We start from the raw sequence: 22,651 nt of genomic DNA, 5'->3' as shown, positions 1-22,651 counted from the left end.
TCAGATCAGTTGATCAGTGAACCCTACTCCCTGGTTTAATGACAGCCTTCGCAGCCTGAAGCGCCAATGCAGAAAAATTGAGCGTTTGTGGAAGAAAACCCATCTCTACGTCCATCTGCTGCACCTAAAGGATCTTCTGACATCCTTTAACTCTGCAGTCAGAGATGCAAGGGTTTCCTATTTCTCCAACCTGGTGTCCCAGAGCAAAGGGAACCCCAAGGTGCTGTTTAACACCATCAGCAGCATTGTCTCTCCTGCCTCTCCTACAGCCTCCATCCACTCTTTTACAGACTGTGAGAACTTTCTGTCTTTCTTTGTGGACAAAGTCAATGAGGTTAGATCTAGCATCTCTCCTTTAGCCTTATCGCTGCCTCTCCCGACTCCAACCCGACCCATCATCCTAGATAGTTTTGCTCCTGTTTCTTTGCCTGAGTTAACCAAACTAGTTAACTCTATGAAGACCCCTGCATGCCCCCTCGACATCTTACCCTCATCTTTGTTTAAAAGTGCTTTTCAGTCCATCGGTCCCAGCATGCTCTCTATAATTAATGCTTCTCTGGTTTCTGGTCAGGTCCCTGCTTACTTTAAAAATGCTGTAATCCACCAGCTTCTTAAAAAACCGAATCTCGACCCGTCTCTCCATAGCAGCTTCAGACCCATCTCTAAACTTCCGTTCATCTCCAAGATCTTGGAAAAGGTTGTGGCTAAACAACTCACAGCTGCTCTTGATGAACATAACATCTATGATAGCTTCCAGTCATGTTTTCGTAGAGCTCATTCTACTGAAACAGCTCTTCTTAGGGTCTCTAATGACCTTCTGACTCACAGTGATGCAGGGGACTGTTCTGGTCCTGCTGGACCTGACTGCAGCCTTTGACACTGTTGACTATCACCTGCTACTGGAGAGGCTGAGAGTCTGGGTAGGCCTATCAGGATCTGCTCTGGAGTGGTTCTCCTCTTATCTCTCTGAGCGCTCCTTTTCTGTGGCCGTCTTCAAGTTTAGGTCCTCCACCACCTGTCTTACCCATGGTGTCCCACAAGGTTCTGTGCTGGGGCCTCTGCTCTTCCTCCTCTATCTGCTTCCTCTTCAGCACATCCTGAGCTCCTTCAAAGGAATCTCCTACCATCTTTATGCAGATGACATCCAACTGTACATCTCCTTTAAGCCCCATGAGATGTCTAAGCTGCAGCTGTTACACACCTGCTTAGAGTCTATCAAAACCTGGATGGCTGGGAGCATTCTACAGCTGAATGAAGATAAGACTGAGATCCTCATCTGTGCCCCAGACAAGCTGGTTCCCAAAGTCAGAGACTCTCTTGGTCAGCTTGCTTTTCACACCAAACCTTCTGTCAGGAATCTTGGCATGACCTTTGACCCAGCTCTCACCCTGGATTCTCATGTCAGTTCTCTTGTTGGCTCTTCCTTCTTCCATCTCAGGAACATTGCTAAGCTGAGTCCCATTCTGTCCCGCTCTGAACTTGAGACATTTATCCACACCTTCATCTTCTCACGCTTAGACTACTGTAACTCTCTTTTCACGTGTCTGAGCAGAACCTCCCTGAACAGTCTACAGGTGGTTCAGAACGCCTGTGCTCGGCTTCTGACCAAGTCCTCCAAACACACCCACATCACCCCGCTTCTCCTCCAGCTTCACTGGCTGCCAGTCAACTTCAGGGTTCATTTCAAGATCCTGGTTCTGGTCTATAGGGCCTTACATGGACAAGCACCATCTTACATTGGTGATCTTCTTAGTCCCTACACCCCCAGCAGGTCCCTGAGGTCCAGTTATGAAAGCCTACTGGTTGTGCAGCACCAGGCTAAAGACCAAAGGTGACAGATCATTTGCTGCTGTGGCCCCCAACCTCTCTCCCCCTGAGCCTGAGATCAGTGGACTCAGTGGTCTCCTTCAAAAAGCAGCTGAAGACTCACTTGTTCAAGCTGGCTTTTGTATGACCTTCTTCAACCCCTCTCTCTTTATTCTGCTCTCCCCACCTATTCCACCTTCCTCAGGATCTACTGATTTTCCTCTTTCCTATTCACTCTCTCTCTTTCTTAATATTTTTGTAATCACAATTGCCCGTTTTTGCTCATTTTAAATATATTTTAAACATTTTCTAAATGCTTTTTTTAAATATTTTTACATTTTTTGTTTTTGTGAAGTGCCTCGTGATTTTTATCTTGAGAGGTGCTATAGAAATGATATTTTCTTCTTCTTCACAACCGTTCCAGGTAAAATAATTTTGTTTAGTCTACAAGCTTTCATAACTTGCATGTTAACTTTAGTTTAATGTATGTTTTAAGCAACAGAATGAACCACCGTTCATTCTGTTGCTTAAAACATGAAAGTTTTGAGACATCCATAATTTGACCTTCTCTAAGCAGTCCAATAGTGGCTGAAGGGAGCCTGTGTTATTATGTCTTAATCGGATATTGACTTGACAATCATCCGCATATAGATGAAACTTGACATTGTGCTTAAGGAAGATGTTGCCCAGTGGCAGCAGATGAAGGGAGAAGAATGGGGAGCCAGGATGGAACCCTGGGGTACTCCTCACTCTAACCATAACCAGTGTATTCTTAAACTTAACTGAAACTTAATTCACATCATACCTCTAAAATTAACGAGTAGAGCTCTGTAGCATTGTACCAAAGTGAGGACCAGCAAAATGTCCCCACTTCGCTACTAATGCCGTCAGTTTGCAGGTAAAAAACTTGTTTTGGTCCTCACTTTGATGTATAGATGGGTACACACACACACACACACACACACACACACACACACACACACACACACACACACACACACACACACACACACACACACACACACACACACACACACACACGACCCGCTATACAAGCTTGTTCTGGCTGATTTCTGCCTAAAACGTAATCTAAAAAACAAATATAAAGACAGAAAATGCCTATAAACAGAACTGCTTTAAGCTTTTAAGTTTTCAACAAACATGTTTAAAACTTTGCTGCTCTCCTGTTTCTCTTCCTGTTCCATAACAGGAACCAGAAACGGGAACCAACTTCAGCTTTGTGGTTCTTCAAACAAAATGCATTACAGGCAGAGTAACTTCCGGTTCCAAAGACAAACAGTGCGATCATCCAATCTAAAATAGACCGGACCAGTTGTGTGTCAGTACTGCGCTGTAGGGTGGGACTTAGCTTTCACGATATTATCAAGTGCCCATCTAAGCAAAACAAACATGGCCATGCCAGTTGACTCTAACAGCAAACAACAGTCACAAACGGTAACACGGGGTCAACAGCCAAAATTGGTCGCGGTCAGATGTCTTCAATTTGTTAAAACCTATGTAACAGAAAATTCCCTAAAAATCTATTCAGATAAATTTTTACATGTGCACATCCACTAGGTGACTTTATGTACAAGTCAACTGGTAAGGTGCACGCCTTACATGCCGAGGACCTGGGTTCATATGAGTTTTCTATTCAGATGGCATACGGAAATGTTTTTTTTTATTCCACTAATTATATTTAATTACAGTAATGATATATTTCATTTGACAGTAAGACAGTAATAAGAACTCTAAATTTTAGTTATTGAATGTCCAAATGAGATGCCACAGCCATAAAAGACGTCGGTTCAACTTTCATTTTGGAACAAATTTTCAACCATGATGGAACGTCTCGGGGTGGTGGTGAGAGCGGAGGTTGGGGGTTGCGGTGCTCCGCTACCGTCTCGAGTCAGTGTCAGCGGAGGAGAGGCCCAAGGTTTGTTTCATTGCCATATATTGTGGCAGCCTCTGCAAGCCTGTCGGAGAGTCCTTGAACCAATGCATAATGGTGTTGCGTCTCCGTACCCACACAAATGGTAAAGTAGAAGTTAGACCTAACATTCGCACCCCATCTCCCTTGCAAACTATGACGGGTACACTCACTTTGAGCTGGTTGTACTGAGCTGTTTGAGTAATGCTGTTGGAAAAAGAGGGTTAGTGAAGTTTAGTTAACATGTCTAAACACTTTACCAAGAAGTCCATCACAGTAAATACACCACTGAGAATAAAACACAACACATGGATATGATGTACACACACACGTACAGAGAGAGAGAGAGAGAGAGAGAGAGAGAGAGAGAGAGAGAGAGAGAGAGAGAGAGAGAGAGAGAGAGAGAGAGAGAGAGAGAGAGAGAGAGAGAGAGAGAGAGAGAGAGAGAGAGAAACGGAAGGAAAGCTTTTGGCTTCATGTGCTGTTGAAGTCAAATTTAATTTCCAGCTTTTCCCTGAAGGACAATTGGACACAGAAACCAAAGCAAGCCACTGAGGAAAATAAAAAGTTAAAATGTCACAACTACAAAAACGTTCCATAATAAAATACAAAACAACCATTACAATCACAAAAGGAACATTTACAACTTCAAACACATCAGGATGAATAAAATATGTCATAAAAAACAAAAGGCTTGAATATTTCATTCTAAAAAGGCATCGAGTAGTGGGTCCCCATGATTCCAGAAAAACCATCAGATTGACTGGTATTTATTTATAAAACAGAAACATTGAGACAGCGAGGATCAGCCATGGATCATCATGAGTGTAAGCTCATCTATGTGGGTAGCAGTTCTCTGGAGAACACAGGGTGTGCATTAACACAAGAAGAAAAGATATCAACCTTTTATAAGTAACTGCTGCTTCCCATCAGTCTGAGATGGGTCAAAGTTCAATCCTGTGCTATTTGTAGGTGGGGCTTTTCAGTGAGATGCTGTTGAAAGACCCTCAGGGAAAGCAGAGAGGACAAGGACGTTTCCAGGAGCAGAACCTCATGAGAAACAGATGAAGTCCTGAGGCCAAAGAAGGTTGCATATTATTGTGATGTTATTATTATACATGAATACTAAAAAAACACAAACAAGTGAAGCCTGCAACACTAAAATCTTTTTCTGTGAATTTTTAGTTCAGATTTCACGTAAAAGTAAAAAAAATTTGTTTTGGGTTAGAGAATTCAAACACCCAAAACAAACATGAAGAAATAATAAAAGTTTAATAAATTATATCAAACTGGGTTTGATTTATTTAAATATTTATCAATTAAATTTTAATGCAATAACTCCAAACAGAATTTTACCTCATTTGTGACCCACTGGTAGTAGCTTCACTGAGGGAGTTGCTTTTGACTTGTCTGGAGTCTGGGGGCATGATGACGTGGACTGGGTATACCACCTCCTCTAACCGAGGATTTGATGGTCGGAGAAGAGATCAGCTGGTGTTGATGCCCAGGTCTGATTGGCTTAGCTGCACGGACACAGGTTACAGCTGAGTAAGGTGGTAAGTACCATGCTTCTGGTTTGAAAGCAGGCCTCACCAATCTGAGCAGAATGTCCTCTCCTGGACATGTTCTTGTATCGGACCACCTCTTTAATTCGATCCACTTCCTGCTGGTAACGTTTGCGGTCCCTCACAGCCGACTCCTTAGCATTCCTCAGAGCACTTTCCAAGGTTTTCACTCGTTCTGCTGTGGCCCTCAGACGCCGGTCCAACTTGGGCAGCTCACAACGAAGGTCTGCATTATCACAAACCAGCTGGAAACACAGGATACATTTACTAGGCTTCATCTGGTCCATCAAACAGATGTGGTCTCTTCTAATATCTGGAGCCCCACTAAACAAAATGATACAGAAGAAAACATCATAATAATAAAGCTGTTTAGGAAATTCTACAAAAATACGAGAAGAAAGTACAGAATCATTATTTTTGGGGTTGATTTGTATTTGACAAAAGTGAGTACTTGAGATATCACGAGGAATGTATCACTTTAAAGGGATATTTCACCCTAAAGTAAAATTTGGTCTGTTGCTATATTTCCCAAAGTTAAATAGGAAATAAATATTTGTAACTAGTCCAGTCATTGCCCTGATCCAGCAGCACTCTTTTAGCTTTAGCTTAGCATACAACAATGTAAGTGATTAGTACCAACTAGCCTATAGAGTAAAAAAGTCCTTATAATTACTCAATAGCAGAGGTCGACCGATATGGGTATTCTATTGCTGATACCGACGACAATACGTAAAAATCATGGTAAGTCAATGCCGATATTTTGGGCCAATTTTCATTGTGAATATTTATACATTTTAGTGCTAGTCGTAGCACATTCAATGTCAAAGAAAGTAAAATGTTATTATCAGGAGAGGGAGAATGTTTAAGTGGTTAGCAGCAGTTCTGGGGAGAAAAACACTTAGAGAGAAAATAAAATTAACAGCTGAAATAGCAGGAAATAATACAGTTAAAGAGCAGATTGTAGAAGAAAGTAGTCGAGTGTGGAAAGTGGTCAGTGTATCCTCCAGCAGTCTAAGCCTATAGCAGCATAACTACAGAGATAACTCTGGATAATCTATCCTATTTAGATGGAGGCATGTTGGAGGCAGGGCAAGGGAGAGCCGTCTTTACCGACTGTACACTCCACCTCCCTGTACTCCCCCACTTGTCCAGATTTAGGCTAACATCAGATTTTAACCATAGGCCCTATCAAATAAAAATGTTTTAAGCCTAGTCTTAAAAGTAGACAAGGTGTCTGCCTCACGGACTAAAGCTGGGAGCTGGTTCCACAGGAGAGGAGCCTGATAGATAAAAGATCTGCCTCCCATCCTAATTTTAGATATTCTGTGAACCACCAGTAAACCTGCAGTCTGAGAGTGAAGTGCTCGGTTAGGAACGTATGGAACAATCAGGTCACTGATGTACAGTGTTGGAAGTAACGCCGTTTAAATATAACGGCGTTCTTTTTTAGGTAACGGAATAATCTAATTAATTACTTTTCCCACTGTTGCAACGCCGTTACGTTACTGGGGACAGAAGGTTGTGCGTTACTATGTGCTTGTCTAACGTTGAGCAACAGTGTGAGGCTTTCTGACTGCCACACTTCAGCAGCAGCCAGGGAGAGAGAGGTGTCGGTAACACACTTACAAACACGATGATGATTGGCCAGGTAGGCGGAGACCCCCAGTGTTCTCACTGTCTCAGTCGCTGCATGCTGTAGACCCAACAGAGCAGTGATGGGAATAACGCCATTTAAAATAACCGCGTTACTAAAAACGCGTTCTTTCAGTAACGAGCAAACTAATTATAGTAATTACCGTCTTCTTTTAACAAAACGATTGTTTCTGTTACTGATAGGAAAATGCGTGCGTTAAGCAGCGCGGTGTATTGAAGCTGTCATCAGCTGATCAGGAGCTAAAGAGGTAGATGTTTTCATCCAAGCGCATCACGGCCCGTGAAGAACGAGGAAGACGTGATGAATATCTACAGCTGCAGACCCGCAGATTCGTTGCTGCAGCAACGAATCTGCGGGTCTGCAGCCGTGCCCTTCTTAGAGTGACAGCGGGACGTCCCGAAGGTCCGCTCACCTGTTCACCGCTCAGATGTCCTGATCTTCTACCTTCCTAGATCATCCAGCTGTAACCTGTTTCTGATCATGTCTTTAGTCCCGCTGTAACACTGATGCATCAGTCTCAGACGTCATGGAGCTCAGGTGTTATTAGAACTACTTGTGTGTGTTTACCATCCAGTTTCAGCTCTTCTGTGGTTGGGTCTGACCCACGTTAGTACATTTAAGTCCTCCATCAGATTTGTGCCTCTTCTAGTGTCATGTTAAAGGATGTTATTTATTTATTTATTTATTTATTTATTTATTTATTTATTTATTTAACCATTACTAGATTAGCAGCAACAGAAATGCTACTAAAAACACACAATTATGTGAAGCTGGAAAAATTAAAATACTGTGCAAAATTACATTCATTTCTGTAATTTAACTAGACTGAGCGACCATTTAAAGGCTCGGGAACCTTTACAGGTGATTCTATTTGCGATTTTAAATTTTAGCTGATTGGGGTCTTGTTAAATATCACACAGTCACCTTTTAATAGTCTAGATAAGTGTAATGTTCCTGTTAGCAGTTCCTCCTGTAAAGTGCTTATTTATTTAAATTATTCAGGTTTATAAAAATACATTTGGACATACATTTTATTATGTTCCAGTCATTAGTCATTTATATTTCACTATTGTAGTAATTCTTGCATTCTTTAATGAAAAAAGTAACGAAGTAGTTATTTTTCTTGGTAATTAGTTACTTTTATAATCTTGTAACTCAGTTAGTAACTGAGTGACTTTTTTGACAAAGTAATCAGTAACTATAACTAATTACTTTTTTAAAGTAACGTTTCCAACACACTGATGTATGATGGAGCTTGATTATTAAGAGCTTTATTTGTGAGAAGAAGGATCTTAAAATCTATTCTGAATTTAACAGGTAGCCAATGTAGGGAAGCTAAGACAGGAGAGATAAGATCTCTCTTTTTAATTCTCATCAGAACTCTAACTGCAGCATTTTGGACAAGCTGAAAACTTTGAACTACATTCTGTGGACTTCCTGAGAGTAATGAATTACAGTAATCCAGTCTTGATGTAATAAATGCATGAACTAGTTTTTCAGCATCACTCCTGGAAAGGATGTTTCTGATCTTAGCAATATTCCAAAGATGGAAGAAGGAAATCCTACAAACCTGTTTACCACGGAATTTGAATGACATGTCCATCCCCCACCCCTGAACTTAGTAGTTATTTTTATGGATGTTCCAATCAAGTTTTTTTTTTGCTTCTTATTCAATTTGGAGTCATCTGCTCAGGACAGCATTAAAATAAGAAGTTGGTGTAAAACATTTTTCAAAATGCAATTTAAAATGCACACATGCATGGGTTTTTAGATGGACTAACGCTGATGGAGCCACACAAGCAATTTGTGAACTCAAATCTCATTTGATATTAATGAGACAAACACATTTCTTGTTCCTTCCACTAATGGCAATCCAGAAGTGGGCAAGGCTTTGTGACACACCTCACCTGCTTGTGGACTTTGCTGAGCTGCTCCAGGTTATTTTCTAGAAAAATGATTCTGTGCCTCTGAGCCAGACTGCCACCGGCTTCATCACAGTCGCCATCTGAACTCTGTTCAGCACAGAGAAAAAACCTTTAGTATTTCCACATCTACGAAATACTTCTTGCTGCTCCAAAGTGTTCAAATGAAGGCAACTGGACTTCTTTGGTTTCTTGAAGACGTTTCACTTCAAGAAACCAAAGAAGTCCTGTTGCCTCCATTTGAACACTTTGGATTCCCATGACCTGGATGCCTGAGAACCTTCACCAGCATACTCCTTGCTGCTGTGCTCTGGGATTTAGACTAGACTTCCATGAGGCAATGGCTTAAAGACCACCATATTGGAATGTTGGATCCATTATCAGAAAATTCCCTAGAGAGGGTTAGCCATGCCCAGTCAGGAAGGTAATATTCAGCACGTTGATGTGAACTGGATCAATTTGGATCTCATTTAATCCCAGCTCATTCCTGGGAATTCTGCTCTTGTATCCTTGGGCAAGGCATTTTATCTGACTTGAATGTGTTGGTGGTGGTCAGAGGTGCCGATGGCCTCAGTCAAACTGCTCCGGGGCAGCTGTGGCTAACATGTAGTTTAATATCACCAGCAGATTAATGGATTCTCTGTAAATAAATCCAACCCATCATTATTATTGTTGGGTATTTTTATAATTGTACCTTTTTGAGGCCTAAATGTTATTAACACAAAATGAATCTCTGTTTTTGCCAACTGTTGCTGTTCATGAAAGGTTGAGCAAGGATGTTGATTGTGGGTTTCCAACTGAAAACTGTACCTCTGTAACCTGAGAAGGCCCGCCTTCTCCCCCATCCTTTTGGTGAATAAAGCCCCTGGGAAACTGAGGAGATTTGGGAGTGACGGGGGAAAAGCCTCGGAGGAGGTTTTTCCCTGCGTAAACTCTCCATTATTTTGGGGACTCAGGGTAAAATGTCTCCCTTATTGTCATGTGTGTTATTTCAGGTTCCATGGTTATGGAGATTAAATATTACCCCACATGTAATTACTTAACATTTTGGTGGAGATGCCGGGGATTCAGAGCTGGTGAGCTGAAGGCTTTCCCCAGGAACAGAGGGGGGCTGGTTAGCTCCATGGAGGGGTTTCTGCGCCCAGCTCTCGCATGACGATTCATGGACATTACAAATAATCTCTCTCTCTCTGTTTGTGTCGTCCTTTAAGGTAATATGGGATAAATCTAAAATTACCTATCAATTATCATTATTACTATAATACACAATGTATGCATAACACATTAGCAGTTTATGTATCAGAAGGTTCGTAAGGTTAGCGTGTTCCTTTAAGTCTGGGCTTTCTTACATTCTGGACTCGAGAAGTGAGGTCTTGAATGAAAAGCTTACGAAGGTTGGTCAGCATCTGCAGCTCTTTGACCTGTTAAATAAAAGAAGAATTATTCAGAGATTGCTGATCTCTGATCTATTTTAGCTGCATATTAAAATGATTTCAACATAAACTAATAAAGCTTGTACCACGGTCTCATCTAGACCCTTCAGGTCCTCTTTGGCTTGTTCCCTTCTCTCATTTAGGAACCTAAAATCACAGCAACAATTTTTAAATCCAAACCTGACTTAGATTTTTGCAAAATATATTTTTACATAATGTAAATGTCAACACTTCCATCTACTGCTGATTTAGGGAATCTGTTTTTATGTTTTTTTTTTAATTGAACACAAAATAAAACCAGGTGAACAGAAAAACTTTCTCTCTGGATCTTTTGCAGAAACGCTGCAGACTTGTGCTAGGTCTACAGGGAGCAAAGAGGGACAAACTTACTGATGTTTCCGTAGTTTCTGCTCTTTGTTTTGATCCTCAGCTCTTAGCCTGTCAACGTCTGAGAGGAGTTTTCGGTTCTCCAGCTGCAGCGCCTGATTCACACTGACAGAAATATAGAATAAAAACCTTGTTTTGGTAATGGTGTTTGAATCAAATTCAAGATGAAACTCATGTTTTACTCTCTGAGGTGGTCGGTCTCTCTTTGTTTTTGCTCAATCTCATCTCTGAGTCGGCTTAGATGTTTCTGATGAACCTCTCTGTGATTCTCCATCTGTTCCTCCAATGTTCTCTACAAAAGACCAACAACACTTAATTTACCGTCAGGAACAAAGCAATCCTCTTTAGAATAAACCCGACAGATAGAGCAGGTGTCTGAGGTCTGTCAGCCCGGTGAATCCTTCTAAAGCTTTAAATCTTACAGATTTAATAGGTGTTTTAGTCTGTAGAACAACAAACAATTATTAATACATAACAAAAAAAACACAAAACATGCTTGAGACTCATTCCTGGTTTTGAACCTTGTGAAGTCTGACGTCACGACACGGCCACTCCGCTCTTCTAAGAAGTGTGGACACCATGCTAATGACCATATTTTCCTGACAGTCCATGATGGTAGTTCTACAGGGCTACCAGGCCAACTCTTCAGAGAGCATCTCGTACCCTACCACCTACCCAGCACATCTCTATATTTGAACTCAGTGACCTTTGACTGGAGTTATTCCCTCTCATTAGTTTATCGTTAGCCTCAAGGGTCGCTGCAGTGTTACATGTCCTCACGTTTAAATCACTTTAGATAAAAGCATCTATGAAACATAAATAACATAAACAACTATGTCAATAAAACAATCTGTGGTTAAACTAGAATGATGGATTAGTTGGAGTTCCCTTTTCTAACATTTATTTTGATGCCTCACTATAGAATACGCCTCTCCACAGATTCCTCAGGAACAGTTATCTCAATACGCCAATCCTGATTGGCCAGTGACCGAAATGGTCACATCACATGCTACTGCATAAAGGAGCATCCAAAGGGAAAATTCAGTCTCTTCTTACTTCAGTGGTGGCTTAAGTCTCTGGTAAGTTAGCTGAACCTTTTGCAGACAAAGCCAGATTCATTTTTTCACATCATCAAATGCTAACTTGTGTTTTCCTCTATCCTGACCTTGCTCATAGGTTGGACATCATAGGTTTCACACATCAGTGTAGCTGTTGTCTTTTTCAGCTAACACACCTGTTAGACCACATGAAAGCCGCAAGCAGAAATTATTGACCCTAGTGCTGAGGTTGGCAACCTTTTCCCATCAAAGAGCCATTATTACCCGTTTTCCACAGAAAAGAAAACACTGGGAGCCACAGCAGTTGGGTGCTCACTCCTCACCCCTGTCACGTGGACCCAAGGGATAAACCATCAACACCTGCTCATTGGTCAACTTTCCTTGCGGGGTCACACCCATTAGGACAGTGGGAGGGTTAACCGATCACAACAGGTGACAGCAACCAATACCATTCGCTCATGTACCTTAAAGTTATCTTTCAACAGAAGATGACTAATAAAACAGTTTGTAAAAAATTGACTGCTGGCTGTCACTACCCTGGGGGTGAGACTTGATTCTGCCCTTAGATTGGACTGTCATGTCAACTCAGTGGTTCGGTCTTGCTTTTTTCAGTTACGTGACCTTACTAAACTCAAGCCTATTCTTTCCAGAACTCACTTGGAGCGTGTACTCCATGCGTCTGTGATCTCTAGGCTTGACTATTATATCTCCCTCTATGCTGGGTTGGGTCAGACTATTGTGCATCGCCTGCAAATAGACCCTTTTACTGTTTGTAAACAATATGACGTCAGCGAGAATGCGCGCGCAGCTTGGCAACAGAGAATGGCGTTGTGTCAGGCTTTATCAAGCTACGCTGCGGGGTTATCACTGGCAAATCTTGAATGTTATATTATTAAACTCACTTTAACGAATGGCAACAGACTCCCGGATCCCTGTGGCATTACGGAATGGGTGGAAGATGTAGGTGCGTGGCCAGATATCCAGTGGCCCGATATATATACGTTTTTAGTGGAGAGGCCCAGTAAGTACACACGTGAGAAGCTACGGGCAAACAAAGCGTTAGATGCATACAACTATGTTGTCTGTGGCCACGTACAGAAAGTAAAATATCACGACATAGACTCTGAGTTTTGCGTCCTGAAGGCAGAAGTCCTTCCTAGCCAAAGACAAGGACACAAGACTGCTATGTACGAGGCTTGGGTCATAGTAAACAAACCAGAGAACTACGTCTTCACAGCCAACTGTACCTGCATGGCAGGGTGAGTATAGCATAGGTTTCTTGTTTTAACGTGCTCAGAGTACAATCATGTTAATTTCAGAGAAATACAGTTTATACTAATATGCAGTGGGAAAATACAGATGAATTAGAATGAAATGTTAATTTGAAGCATGAAATAAAGTGAATAAATTTATATGTAACCTTAGTACATAATTACCTTACCTGATATAAAATGGGCGCTACAAACTCGAGCATTTCGGATCGTGTTTTCAGCCCAGTTTTCATCAACCCTTTTGATGGCCTGCAGCCACAGACGCCTCCGATTTTGTTGAAATGGATGTGCTCCCTTCGGAATTCTGTAAAGTTTCACTCCACTGCTTGATTTTTATAGGGTGGTTTTTTTCCGAATTCGTTTGGTTTCTATTTTTTAATCTTTGTTTTGATTTCGTTTAACAACTTAATTTAAATTTCTTTTATCTAAGTTTAATCTCATTTGCATTTTATTGTTCTCAGTAATGTCTATGTTCTTATTTTAGTTTTTAGTGTTTTTATGACTTGCTACCACTTTTTATCTTTATAACTTTTCCTGTTTAGCACCTTGGGCCACCTTTGAGAGTGGTGGAAAGTGCTATATAAATAAAGCATGATGATGATGATGATGATGATGATGATGATGATGATAAGGAAGAGGAGTCTGGAAGGAGCGATCACCTTGACTTTTATATCTGGTCTTTGGAACTTCTAGAATGTTCTGGTGGGTGGACCTGAGGGCTTGGGTTGGAGCATAAGGCTTTAACAGTTCAGTAATATAGGGAGGAGCTTGACCATGTAGAGCCCTGAAAGTTATAATCAGGATTCTAAAATGAACTCCAAGTTAACGGGTAACCAGTGCAGAGACATCAGAATAGGAGTGATGTGTGCTCTTGTTTGCTCCAGTTAGGAGCCTCACTGCAGAGTTCTGGACCAACTGAAGGCAGTCAAGGGCTTTTTTGTTAAAACATGTGAAAAGTGTGTTACAGTAATCTAGACGGGAGGAGATAAAGGCATGGAAAACCATTTCAAGTTCATGTTTTGACACCAACCTTCTCAGTTTGGAGATATTTCTTAAGTGATAAAAACAGTTTTGGATTTCTACTTTCTAAGAGTGCATCAGTATTTACACTTACAAACCCAAATTTAATTTAATGGAATTAACAGAAGAAATATCGGAAGCCCTTGACAAAAAAAAATCATCTCATAAGTATCTTTATTGATTTAAAAAAAGCATTCGATACAGTGGATCATACAATTCTTATTAAAAAACTTTGTAAATATGGCATCAAAGGGATGGCCCTAAAATGGATAACAAGTTATCTTACCGATAGGCAGCAATATGTTCAAATAAACAACACAAAATCACATATAAATAACATTACTTGTGGTGTACCACAAGGGTCGGTATTGGGCCCTAAACTATTTATCATTTATATAAATGACATTGTTGAGGCATCCAATATATTAAAATGCACCTTATTTGCAGATGATACAACTTTTTACTATTCAGGAGATAATATTGAGCAGATGATAGAAGTGATACAAGCAGAGATGAAAAAAATTAAACTATGGTTTGATGGAAACAAACTATCATTAAACAGTGATAAATCCTGTTTTATGATATTTAGTAATACAAATTCAAATGATGAAATTTTATTAAATATAGATGAGATTAATATTAAAAGAGTTCAAGAAGTCAAGTATCTGGGAGTCATCATTGATGAAAAACTGTCATGGAAACTACATATAAACAGTGTCAAAACTAAAATATCTAAAACGATTGCACTGTTACATAGAGCAAAAGGGTTGCTTGATAATAATTCATTATATTTGTTATATAACTCACTGATCGTACCATACCTGAACTACTGCATTGAAATCTGGGGAACAACATATAAAACTTACACAAATTCCATTTACATCTTACAGAAAAAAGCAATAAGAATAATCACAAGGAGCAACTACAGAGATCCGTCCAATCCATTATTTATTAAATTAAAAACACTAAAATTCTATGATCTGGTGGACTACAATATTTTAAAATTTATGTATAATGCAAACAAAAGGAACGTACCTGCAGGATTAATTAAAAGATTTTCAAAAAGACATAGCAAATATGATTTAAAGGGACATGAATTATTTAATATACCTAGACATCGGATACTCGTAAAGGAACATTGTGTCTCCATATATGGAGTTAAATTGTGGAATAAATTGAATACTGAACTCAAGAATGCAAAAACAATATTGACTTTCAAAAAAGAGATAAAAAATAAAACGATTAACTTATATAGATCCGTTACATAAATGTGTGAGGGGAGGGGGGTGGGGGGGATTAAAGGAACAAAATATTAACCTAGTATGTGCTTGTATGTGTATATATGTATGTATATAGATCTGTAACTTAATGCTTCTTTCTGTGTAAATTGTTTTCTTTTTCTATTTTTTTCTCAAATTCATGGGTTGAGATTTTGTCGGCCAACAAGTCCAGGAACTATATTGTTCAATTTCCTTAAAAGTCATATGATTATTTCATTTGTATTAATGCTATTTTAGTTAAAAGGGGCAGACAACATAAGTTTTTCTTCTTTCTGTCCCCTTTTTCATTTTGGCTTGCAGCAATTTAGTTCTGATTGTATTTTTATTTTAATGTCAATAAATGAAAATAAAAGATTAAAAAAAAATAAAAATTTATGTAAAGTTGCAAATTTATGTAAAGTTGCAAATAAGGACTTCCAGTTAACTCTATCAAAAGCCTTTTCTGCATCTAGAGATATTATACTAGTTTCTATGTTTCTACTGTAAGAGAAATCTATCAAATTAAGTAATCTACGTGAGTTTGTGGATGACTGTCTACCCTTGATGAAAACAGTTTGGTCAGGGTGTATTATGAAGGGGGTTACCTTTTCTAATCTTTTAGCCAGGGCTTTACAAATTATTTTGAGATCAACATTAATAAGGGAAATTGGGCGATAGCTGGTAGGAAATGCAGGGTCTTTGCCTGGTTTTAACAAGAGACTAATATTGGCTGAATTCATGTTTGGCTGTAATCTGCCACTCTGTTCGATTTCCCTCACCATTCTGAAAAATGTTGGAGCCAGAATCATCCAGAATTCTTTGTAGAACTCTGCTGGAAACCCGTCTGGACCTGGAGCTTTCCAATTTGTCATGGATTTAAGGCCTTCCTGGAGCTCTGCTGATGTTAGTGGCGAGTCCAGGACTGTAACTTGGCTGTCTGATAATTTAGGAAGTGTTATCCTGTCAAGGAACTCATTGATCTCGTTATCTGATGGGTTTATCTGTGGTGAGTACAAAGTTTGGTAAAAGTCTCTGAAAGTATTGTTTATGCTTTCAGGGTCATAAACTATATTCCCGGTTGAATCTTTAACAGCAGATATGGTAGTTTTCTATTTATTAATTTTTAACTGGCTAGCCAAAGATTTACCTGTTTTATTACTATGTTCAAAGTTTTCTATTCGTAGTCTTTGTGCTAAAAATGTTGTCTTTTTGTCAATAATTCCATGAAGTTCTAATTTAGCTTTACGTAATTTGCTCATTAACTCTTCTTCTGTGGATGCCTCTAAAGACTTGATGATTTCCTCTAACTCTTGAATACGTTTGTTTTCTGTTTTTTTTTTCTTATGTGATGAGAAAGAGATTGTTTCACCTCTCATCACTGCCTTTCCTGCCTTCCAGAGAACAGATGTTGATGTTCCAGGCAGGTCATTATGTTCTAAATATAAAGCCCACTCCTTTTTTAAAAAAATCTATAAAACCTTCGTCTTCAAGCAGTGATGTATTAAACCTCCAGTTTTTGCTTGGTGGGATTGTCTTCTTGTTTACCAGAGTTAAAGAAACCGGAGCATGGTCGCTGACAACTATGGGGTGTATCTCAGTGTCTGAAATGCCAGCTAACAATCAGCTGCTGACTAGAAAATAATCCAAACGTGAATGAGAGTGATGGACGTGCGAAAATAAAGTATACTCTCTACGGTTAGGATGAAGAGATCGCCATGCATCACAAAGCCCATAATCACTCATGTACTGTTTAACTATGTTAGTGGATTGCCAATTGCGCTGAGTCCCAGCTGTACTGAGCCTGTCTGTTAAAGAGTTCATCCAAAAATTAAAATCGCCTCCAAGTATAAGTGGAAAGTCCAAGTGTTCGGAGAGTACAGAGAAAAGATTATGAAAGAATGAAGGGTCATCAATATTTGGACAGTATATGCTGACAATACATAAGCTTTGGTTCTGTACAGATATTTTTAACATTATAAATCTACCCTCTGGATCAGAGACTGTGTCCAATACTGTGAAATTGATGCTGTCGAAGCGGACTTCTTACCAGACCTGGCCGGGGAACTCCTTGGGATTACCCCGGAGGAGCTGGCCCAAGTGGCTGGGGAGAGGGAAGTATGGGCCTCTCGACGCTACTGCCCCCGCAACCCGACTCCAGATAAGCGGATGAAAATGGATGGATGGATGGACAAATAACAGATTTACATGTAAGTAGTTTAAATAGAGTGCTGTGCTGTTTGAATGTATAAACTGAATGCCAAGATAAATCACTAGTCTGATTTTTTTCCGTGAATAAAATAAATATGTCAGGCAGGAGCGTCTCAGGATCTGTCTGAGATCTGTCTCGGTGAGACAGATAATAGCAATCCAAAGTGCTTTTTATGTGTGATCTGACAATTGATCAACCATTGCTTAAAATGAAATACAGCTTAGCCGGTTAATTGCTGCGATCATAAAACACGGAAACGGCAGCATGCAGAACTCACGAGGCAACGTTTTACGTGATGTTTACTTGTTGCTATAAGACGGAAAAAGCCACGCCAAAATAAGTTTAGGAAGCCCACTAAGAATCATAATAAAAACATTTAAAATAAATACCATACACAGTTGAGGAAACGTTGGTTTAAGTACCTGATATGAAGTGGTCGCTGCATAAGCGAAAACCTTTACTCTCAGGATCTCACAGTTTCATTTTAGCCCGGTCACTAGTGCGTTTTATTACAATGATCCAACGTTTGCGGCGCTCAGGATCTTGGGGAATCCTGTAGACGGCTCATCTCTTATGTCGTCCGCGCCTGTTCTGCATCCTGGGGCACAACAGGAATCTACAATATTTCCCGTCTGATTGAGTTTTCTGACAATAACAAATAGTCCAGCTGCGGGCTTCTGCCTGCCAATATGGCGGCATTTCGATTTGAAATGTTGCATGCCGGAAGAAGTGACGTCAACTCCCGGAGCTCTATATAGGCCAACGACTCATCAGGGGATGGACAGGAGGAGTACTCAGAGTAGTTTCTGCTCAATAAACAGCAACAGACAGCTACAGCTGATAAGCTTGACTCTCCCATATTTCAGTCGGAAAGCTCCTCGGATGAGAAGTTAAACATCTTCAAGAAACCAAACAAGTCCTGTTGCCTTCATCTGAACTCTTTAGACTATCGTGACCTGGATGACTGAGAACCTTCACCGTCATGTGTGTAAAAGGTTATTTTTATTATTCAGTTCAGTTCAGTTCAGTTCACTTTTTTTCAAACATATACATTCACCAACATTTAATAAAAATCATTCCACGCAATTGTTTGAAAAGGAGTAGGGAGAAGTGTATACTTATTTAGCCCTACCCCCTCAGGTTTACATCCTCATCATCAAAATGTAAACAACAAAACAGTTACAATGCCTTCAAAAAAAAACAAAAAAAAAAAAGCAATAATAATAAATAAATTAAATTCTCATGTTCAACTAGAACTATATTTAGATTTTCTAATTTGTAGAAGAGATTAAACATCAGTTTGCATGCCGTCCTGGGTTAATTGCATATATATATATATACATACATATATACAGTTGTGGTCAGAAGTTTACATACACTTGTAAAAAATATAATATAATGGCTCTACTGAGTGTCCCGTTATTTCTAAAACTCTGATCTTTCTCTGATAGAGTGATTGGAACAGATACTTCTTTGTCACAAAAAACATTCATGAAGTTTGGTTCTTTAATGTCTTTATTATGGGTTAACAGAGAAAAGTGATCACATTTGCTGGGTCACAAATATACATACAGCAACATGATCTAGCAATTTAGGTGACTTAGAAACGTGTCAGTGAACTGAGCTTCATAGCATGGCCTCAACTTCTTGTGAGGGATTATGAGTGACTACAGCTGGTGACTTCTCTTAGGCCAGGTAAATAGGGCTCATTGGATACAAACACCCACAAACGCTACAATGGGAAAGTCAAAGGAGCTCAGCATGGATCTGAAAAAGCGAATTATTGACTTGAACAAGTCAGGAAAGTCACTTGGGGCCATTTCAAAGCAGCTGCAGGTCCCAAGAGCAACAGTGCAAACAATTGTTTGTAAGTATAAGGTGCATGGCACTGTTTCATCACTGCCAAGATCAGGAAGAAAATGCAAGCTATCACCTGCTGCTGAGAGAAAATTGGTCAGGAGGGTAAAGAGTGAACCAAGAATCACCAAAAAGCAGATCTGCCAAGAATTAGAAGCTGCTGGAACACAGGTGTCATTGTCCACAGTCAAACGTGTTTTGCATCTCCATGGACTGAGAGGCTGCCGTGCAAGAAGGAAGCCCTTGCTCCAAAAGCGGCAGCTTAAGGCTCGACTGAAGTTTGCTGCTGATCACATGGACAAAGAGAAGACCTTCTGGAGGAAAGTTCTGTGGTCAGACGAAACAAAAATCGAGCTTTTGTCCACAATGCCCAGCAATATGTTTGGAGGAGAAAAGATGAGGCCTTTAACCCCAAGAACACCATGCCTACAGTCAAGCATGGTGGTGGGAATATTATGCTGTGGGGCTGTTTTGCTGCCAATGGAACTGGTGCTTTACAGAGAGTAAATGGGATAATGAAGGAGGATTACCTTCACAATCTTCAACATAACCTCAAATCATCAGTACGAAGGTTGGGTCTTGGGCGCAGTTGGGTGTTCCAACAGGACGATGACCCCAAACACACATCAAAAGTGGTAAAGGAATGGCTAAATCAGGCTAGAATAAGGGTTTAGAATGGCCTTCCCAAAGTCCTGACTTAAACCCCATTGAAAACATGTGGACAGTGCTGAAGAAACAAGTCCATGTAAGAAAGCCATCAAATTTAACTGAACTTCACCAATTCTGTCAAGAGGAGTGGTCAAAGATTCAACCAGAAGCTTGCCAGAAGCTTGTGGATGGCTACTAAAAGCACCTAATTGAAGTGAAAATGGCTAAGGGACATGTAACCAAATATTAGCACTGCTGTATGTATATTTGTGACCCAGCAAATGTGATCACTTTTCTCTGTTAACCCATAATAAAGACATTAAAGAACCAAACTTCATGAATGTTTTTTGTGACAAAGAAGTATCTGTTCCAATCACTCTATCAGAGAAAAATCAGAGTTTTAGAAATAACGGGACACTCAGTAGAGCCATTATATTATATTTTTTACAAGTGTATGTAAACTTCTGACCACAACTGTACATATATATATATAAATATATATATATATATATATATATATATATATATATATATATATATATATATATATATATATATTTTTTTTTTTTTTTTTTTTTTTACAAAAACAATGACCATGTCTGGAGGTTTCATGTACAGGTCCTTCTCAAAAAATTATCATATTGTGATAAAGTTAATTATTTTCTGTAATGTACTGATAATATATATGAAAGTCTAATGTTTATCAGTACATTACAGACAATAATGAACTTTATCACAATATGGTAATTTTTTAGAAGGACCTGTACTTTCAAGCAGAACTGTATTATGTCTTATTCTTGTATAGTCATAGTTATTTTTCTCTTGTCATGCTGTGTTTTTTAACTGTTTTTGATATTTGTCTCATTAGGAAATGTTTTTGTTCTATCCCAGCCTACAGCACTTTGGTTAGCTGCCATGCTATTTTTAAATGTGTTAAAAATAAAGACGGCAGGTATGGTGTGTTCCTCAGAGAGCCAGGGTTACAAAAGTGACCTGAGGTTTCTAAGAGTTTGTATTAGGTGATGGAGTTTATGTCTGAATGTGAACTTTTGCTCTTCAGTCAGCAGAACAAGCTGAAAATAAAGAAAACCAGAAAAGCCATCTGCATTCGCAGGGATTCCCAAAGTGTGGTGCGCGAGGTGAAAAGTGTAATGGCTGCGGAGCTCAGAGAAGTCTGTCATATGTCACCATTAGCGTAGAAACTCATTTGTGGGTGGGCCAAAGAAAAAGTAAGTGGGCACAATAAATGTAATTGAAAACAAGTATATTTTTGCGCGCGCGCATGCGCGTGTCCTCCACATGTGCCCTAGCTTCATAATAACAATGCGCCGAGCTTCAGCACTCTGGCCTGCGCACGCCGATATGTTCCGTCGCGCGCGTGTCCTCCGCATGTGCCCTAGTTTCATAATAACAATGCGCCGAGCTTCAGCACTCTGGCCCGCGCACGCCGATATGTTCCGTACAGAGGTGGAAAGAGTACTAAAATGTTGTACTTAAGTACAAGTATAAATACTTTCATGAAATTTTACTCAATTACAAGTAAAATTACCTGCCTCAAAATGTACTCAAGTAAAAGTAAAAAGTAGCTTATTTCAAATGTAGTCAGAGTAAAAGTTACTTAGTTACTTTTTTGACTGTGCAAGGACGGGCTCTTCTGAATAGTTAAAAAAGACAATGGGGTATAAATGTCAAAGTGGCCGTTTTTTTAATTAAATGAACAAATATGCATATTGAAGTACAAAGGCAGTTACACTGCAAACTAGTAACATAAATTAGGTTATAGTCACAAGCCCATGACTTTCCCCTGAATGCTTATTTAGAGCAGCTGATTTTTAAAGTTAGCAGAGTTCATCTTTGGTAGTGGGTTCACTCACTCATTTAAAGATATCGGCCAGAGGCAAAATTTGTTTGAACAGCATGTGTAAATGTGTATTAAAATCTCAGATGAAAACGGTTTTTGGATTTTGACGGCTGGAATTGTAAGAAAATCTGATGTTTGTGACTGGCGCAGGAAAAACAGAAACTAACTTCCGGTCTAAGCCCTGGGCAGCAGTTGACGTTTCACATGGAGCTCTGCTGAAACAGCTGTAGTAAACAAAGCCTGGCTCCGCTGTTTCTGCATTAGCGTTATAGCAGAGAACATTGTGTGATCAATCAGATGTAGCTTCTGAAGCCTCTACTAGTCCATCAGATTTGTTTTTTCTCTGGGATACGGCGACGAGAACGGATGTTAGATTACTGGAGAAGTTCAACAGAACTTCGACCCCGCCAGCTGGATATCACTACCAGAGGTGCAGACATGTTTTAGACCGTTTGACTCAGAAGACCTGCGACCTGATTTGGACATAGAGGAGGATTCTGTTAATCTTCAGAACCAAAATCGGTACAGTTTGTTTACTTTTCTTAAATATTTCATTTCTGTGCTCCACTGGGAGCTCTAAGCTGGTCTTAGCTCCATCATGTGTCCCAATATAGTTCAGTAAGCTACAGTTTTACTGCTGTGTGTATTTATTGATATAACTCTGGAAAATATTTAACCGACAATTTACCAGAATAAATCTTCCTGATGCTGGAGTAACTCCTTAGCTCAACTCGTTGTTTGCACTAATCCAGGATGTCATGGAGGTTCTAA

At 39.7% G+C, this 22,651-nt stretch overlaps 1 protein-coding gene across 1 annotated transcript in view; it reads right to left on the bottom strand.

Moving 5' to 3' along the window:
* Positions 1 to 4,215: 4,215 nt before the first annotated feature.
* Positions 4,216 to 22,651, bottom strand: part of LOC107396813 (kinesin heavy chain) — a 75,766-nt gene continuing 57,330 nt past the window's right edge. The window contains exons 19-26 of the mRNA XM_054738637.2: positions 10,880 to 10,989; positions 10,701 to 10,802; positions 10,397 to 10,457; positions 10,227 to 10,298; positions 8,863 to 8,967; positions 5,330 to 5,546; positions 5,093 to 5,259; positions 4,216 to 4,808 (exon numbers count right to left, since the gene is read on the bottom strand). Coding sequence (XP_054594612.2) covers positions 5,120 to 5,259; positions 5,330 to 5,546; positions 8,863 to 8,967; positions 10,227 to 10,298; positions 10,397 to 10,457; positions 10,701 to 10,802; positions 10,880 to 10,989 — 807 coding nt within the window. The 3' untranslated portion in view covers positions 4,216 to 4,808; positions 5,093 to 5,119. The remainder of the gene's footprint in view (positions 4,809 to 5,092; positions 5,260 to 5,329; positions 5,547 to 8,862; positions 8,968 to 10,226; positions 10,299 to 10,396; positions 10,458 to 10,700; positions 10,803 to 10,879; positions 10,990 to 22,651) is intronic.

Source organism: Nothobranchius furzeri, chromosome 7 (assembly GCF_043380555.1).
Source record: "Nothobranchius furzeri strain GRZ-AD chromosome 7, NfurGRZ-RIMD1, whole genome shotgun sequence".
In the NCBI taxonomy this organism is placed as follows: domain Eukaryota; kingdom Metazoa; phylum Chordata; class Actinopteri; order Cyprinodontiformes; family Nothobranchiidae; genus Nothobranchius; species Nothobranchius furzeri.
The sequence above is the reverse complement of the archived record's forward strand: the minus strand, read 5'-3'. Positions and strand labels throughout refer to the sequence as shown.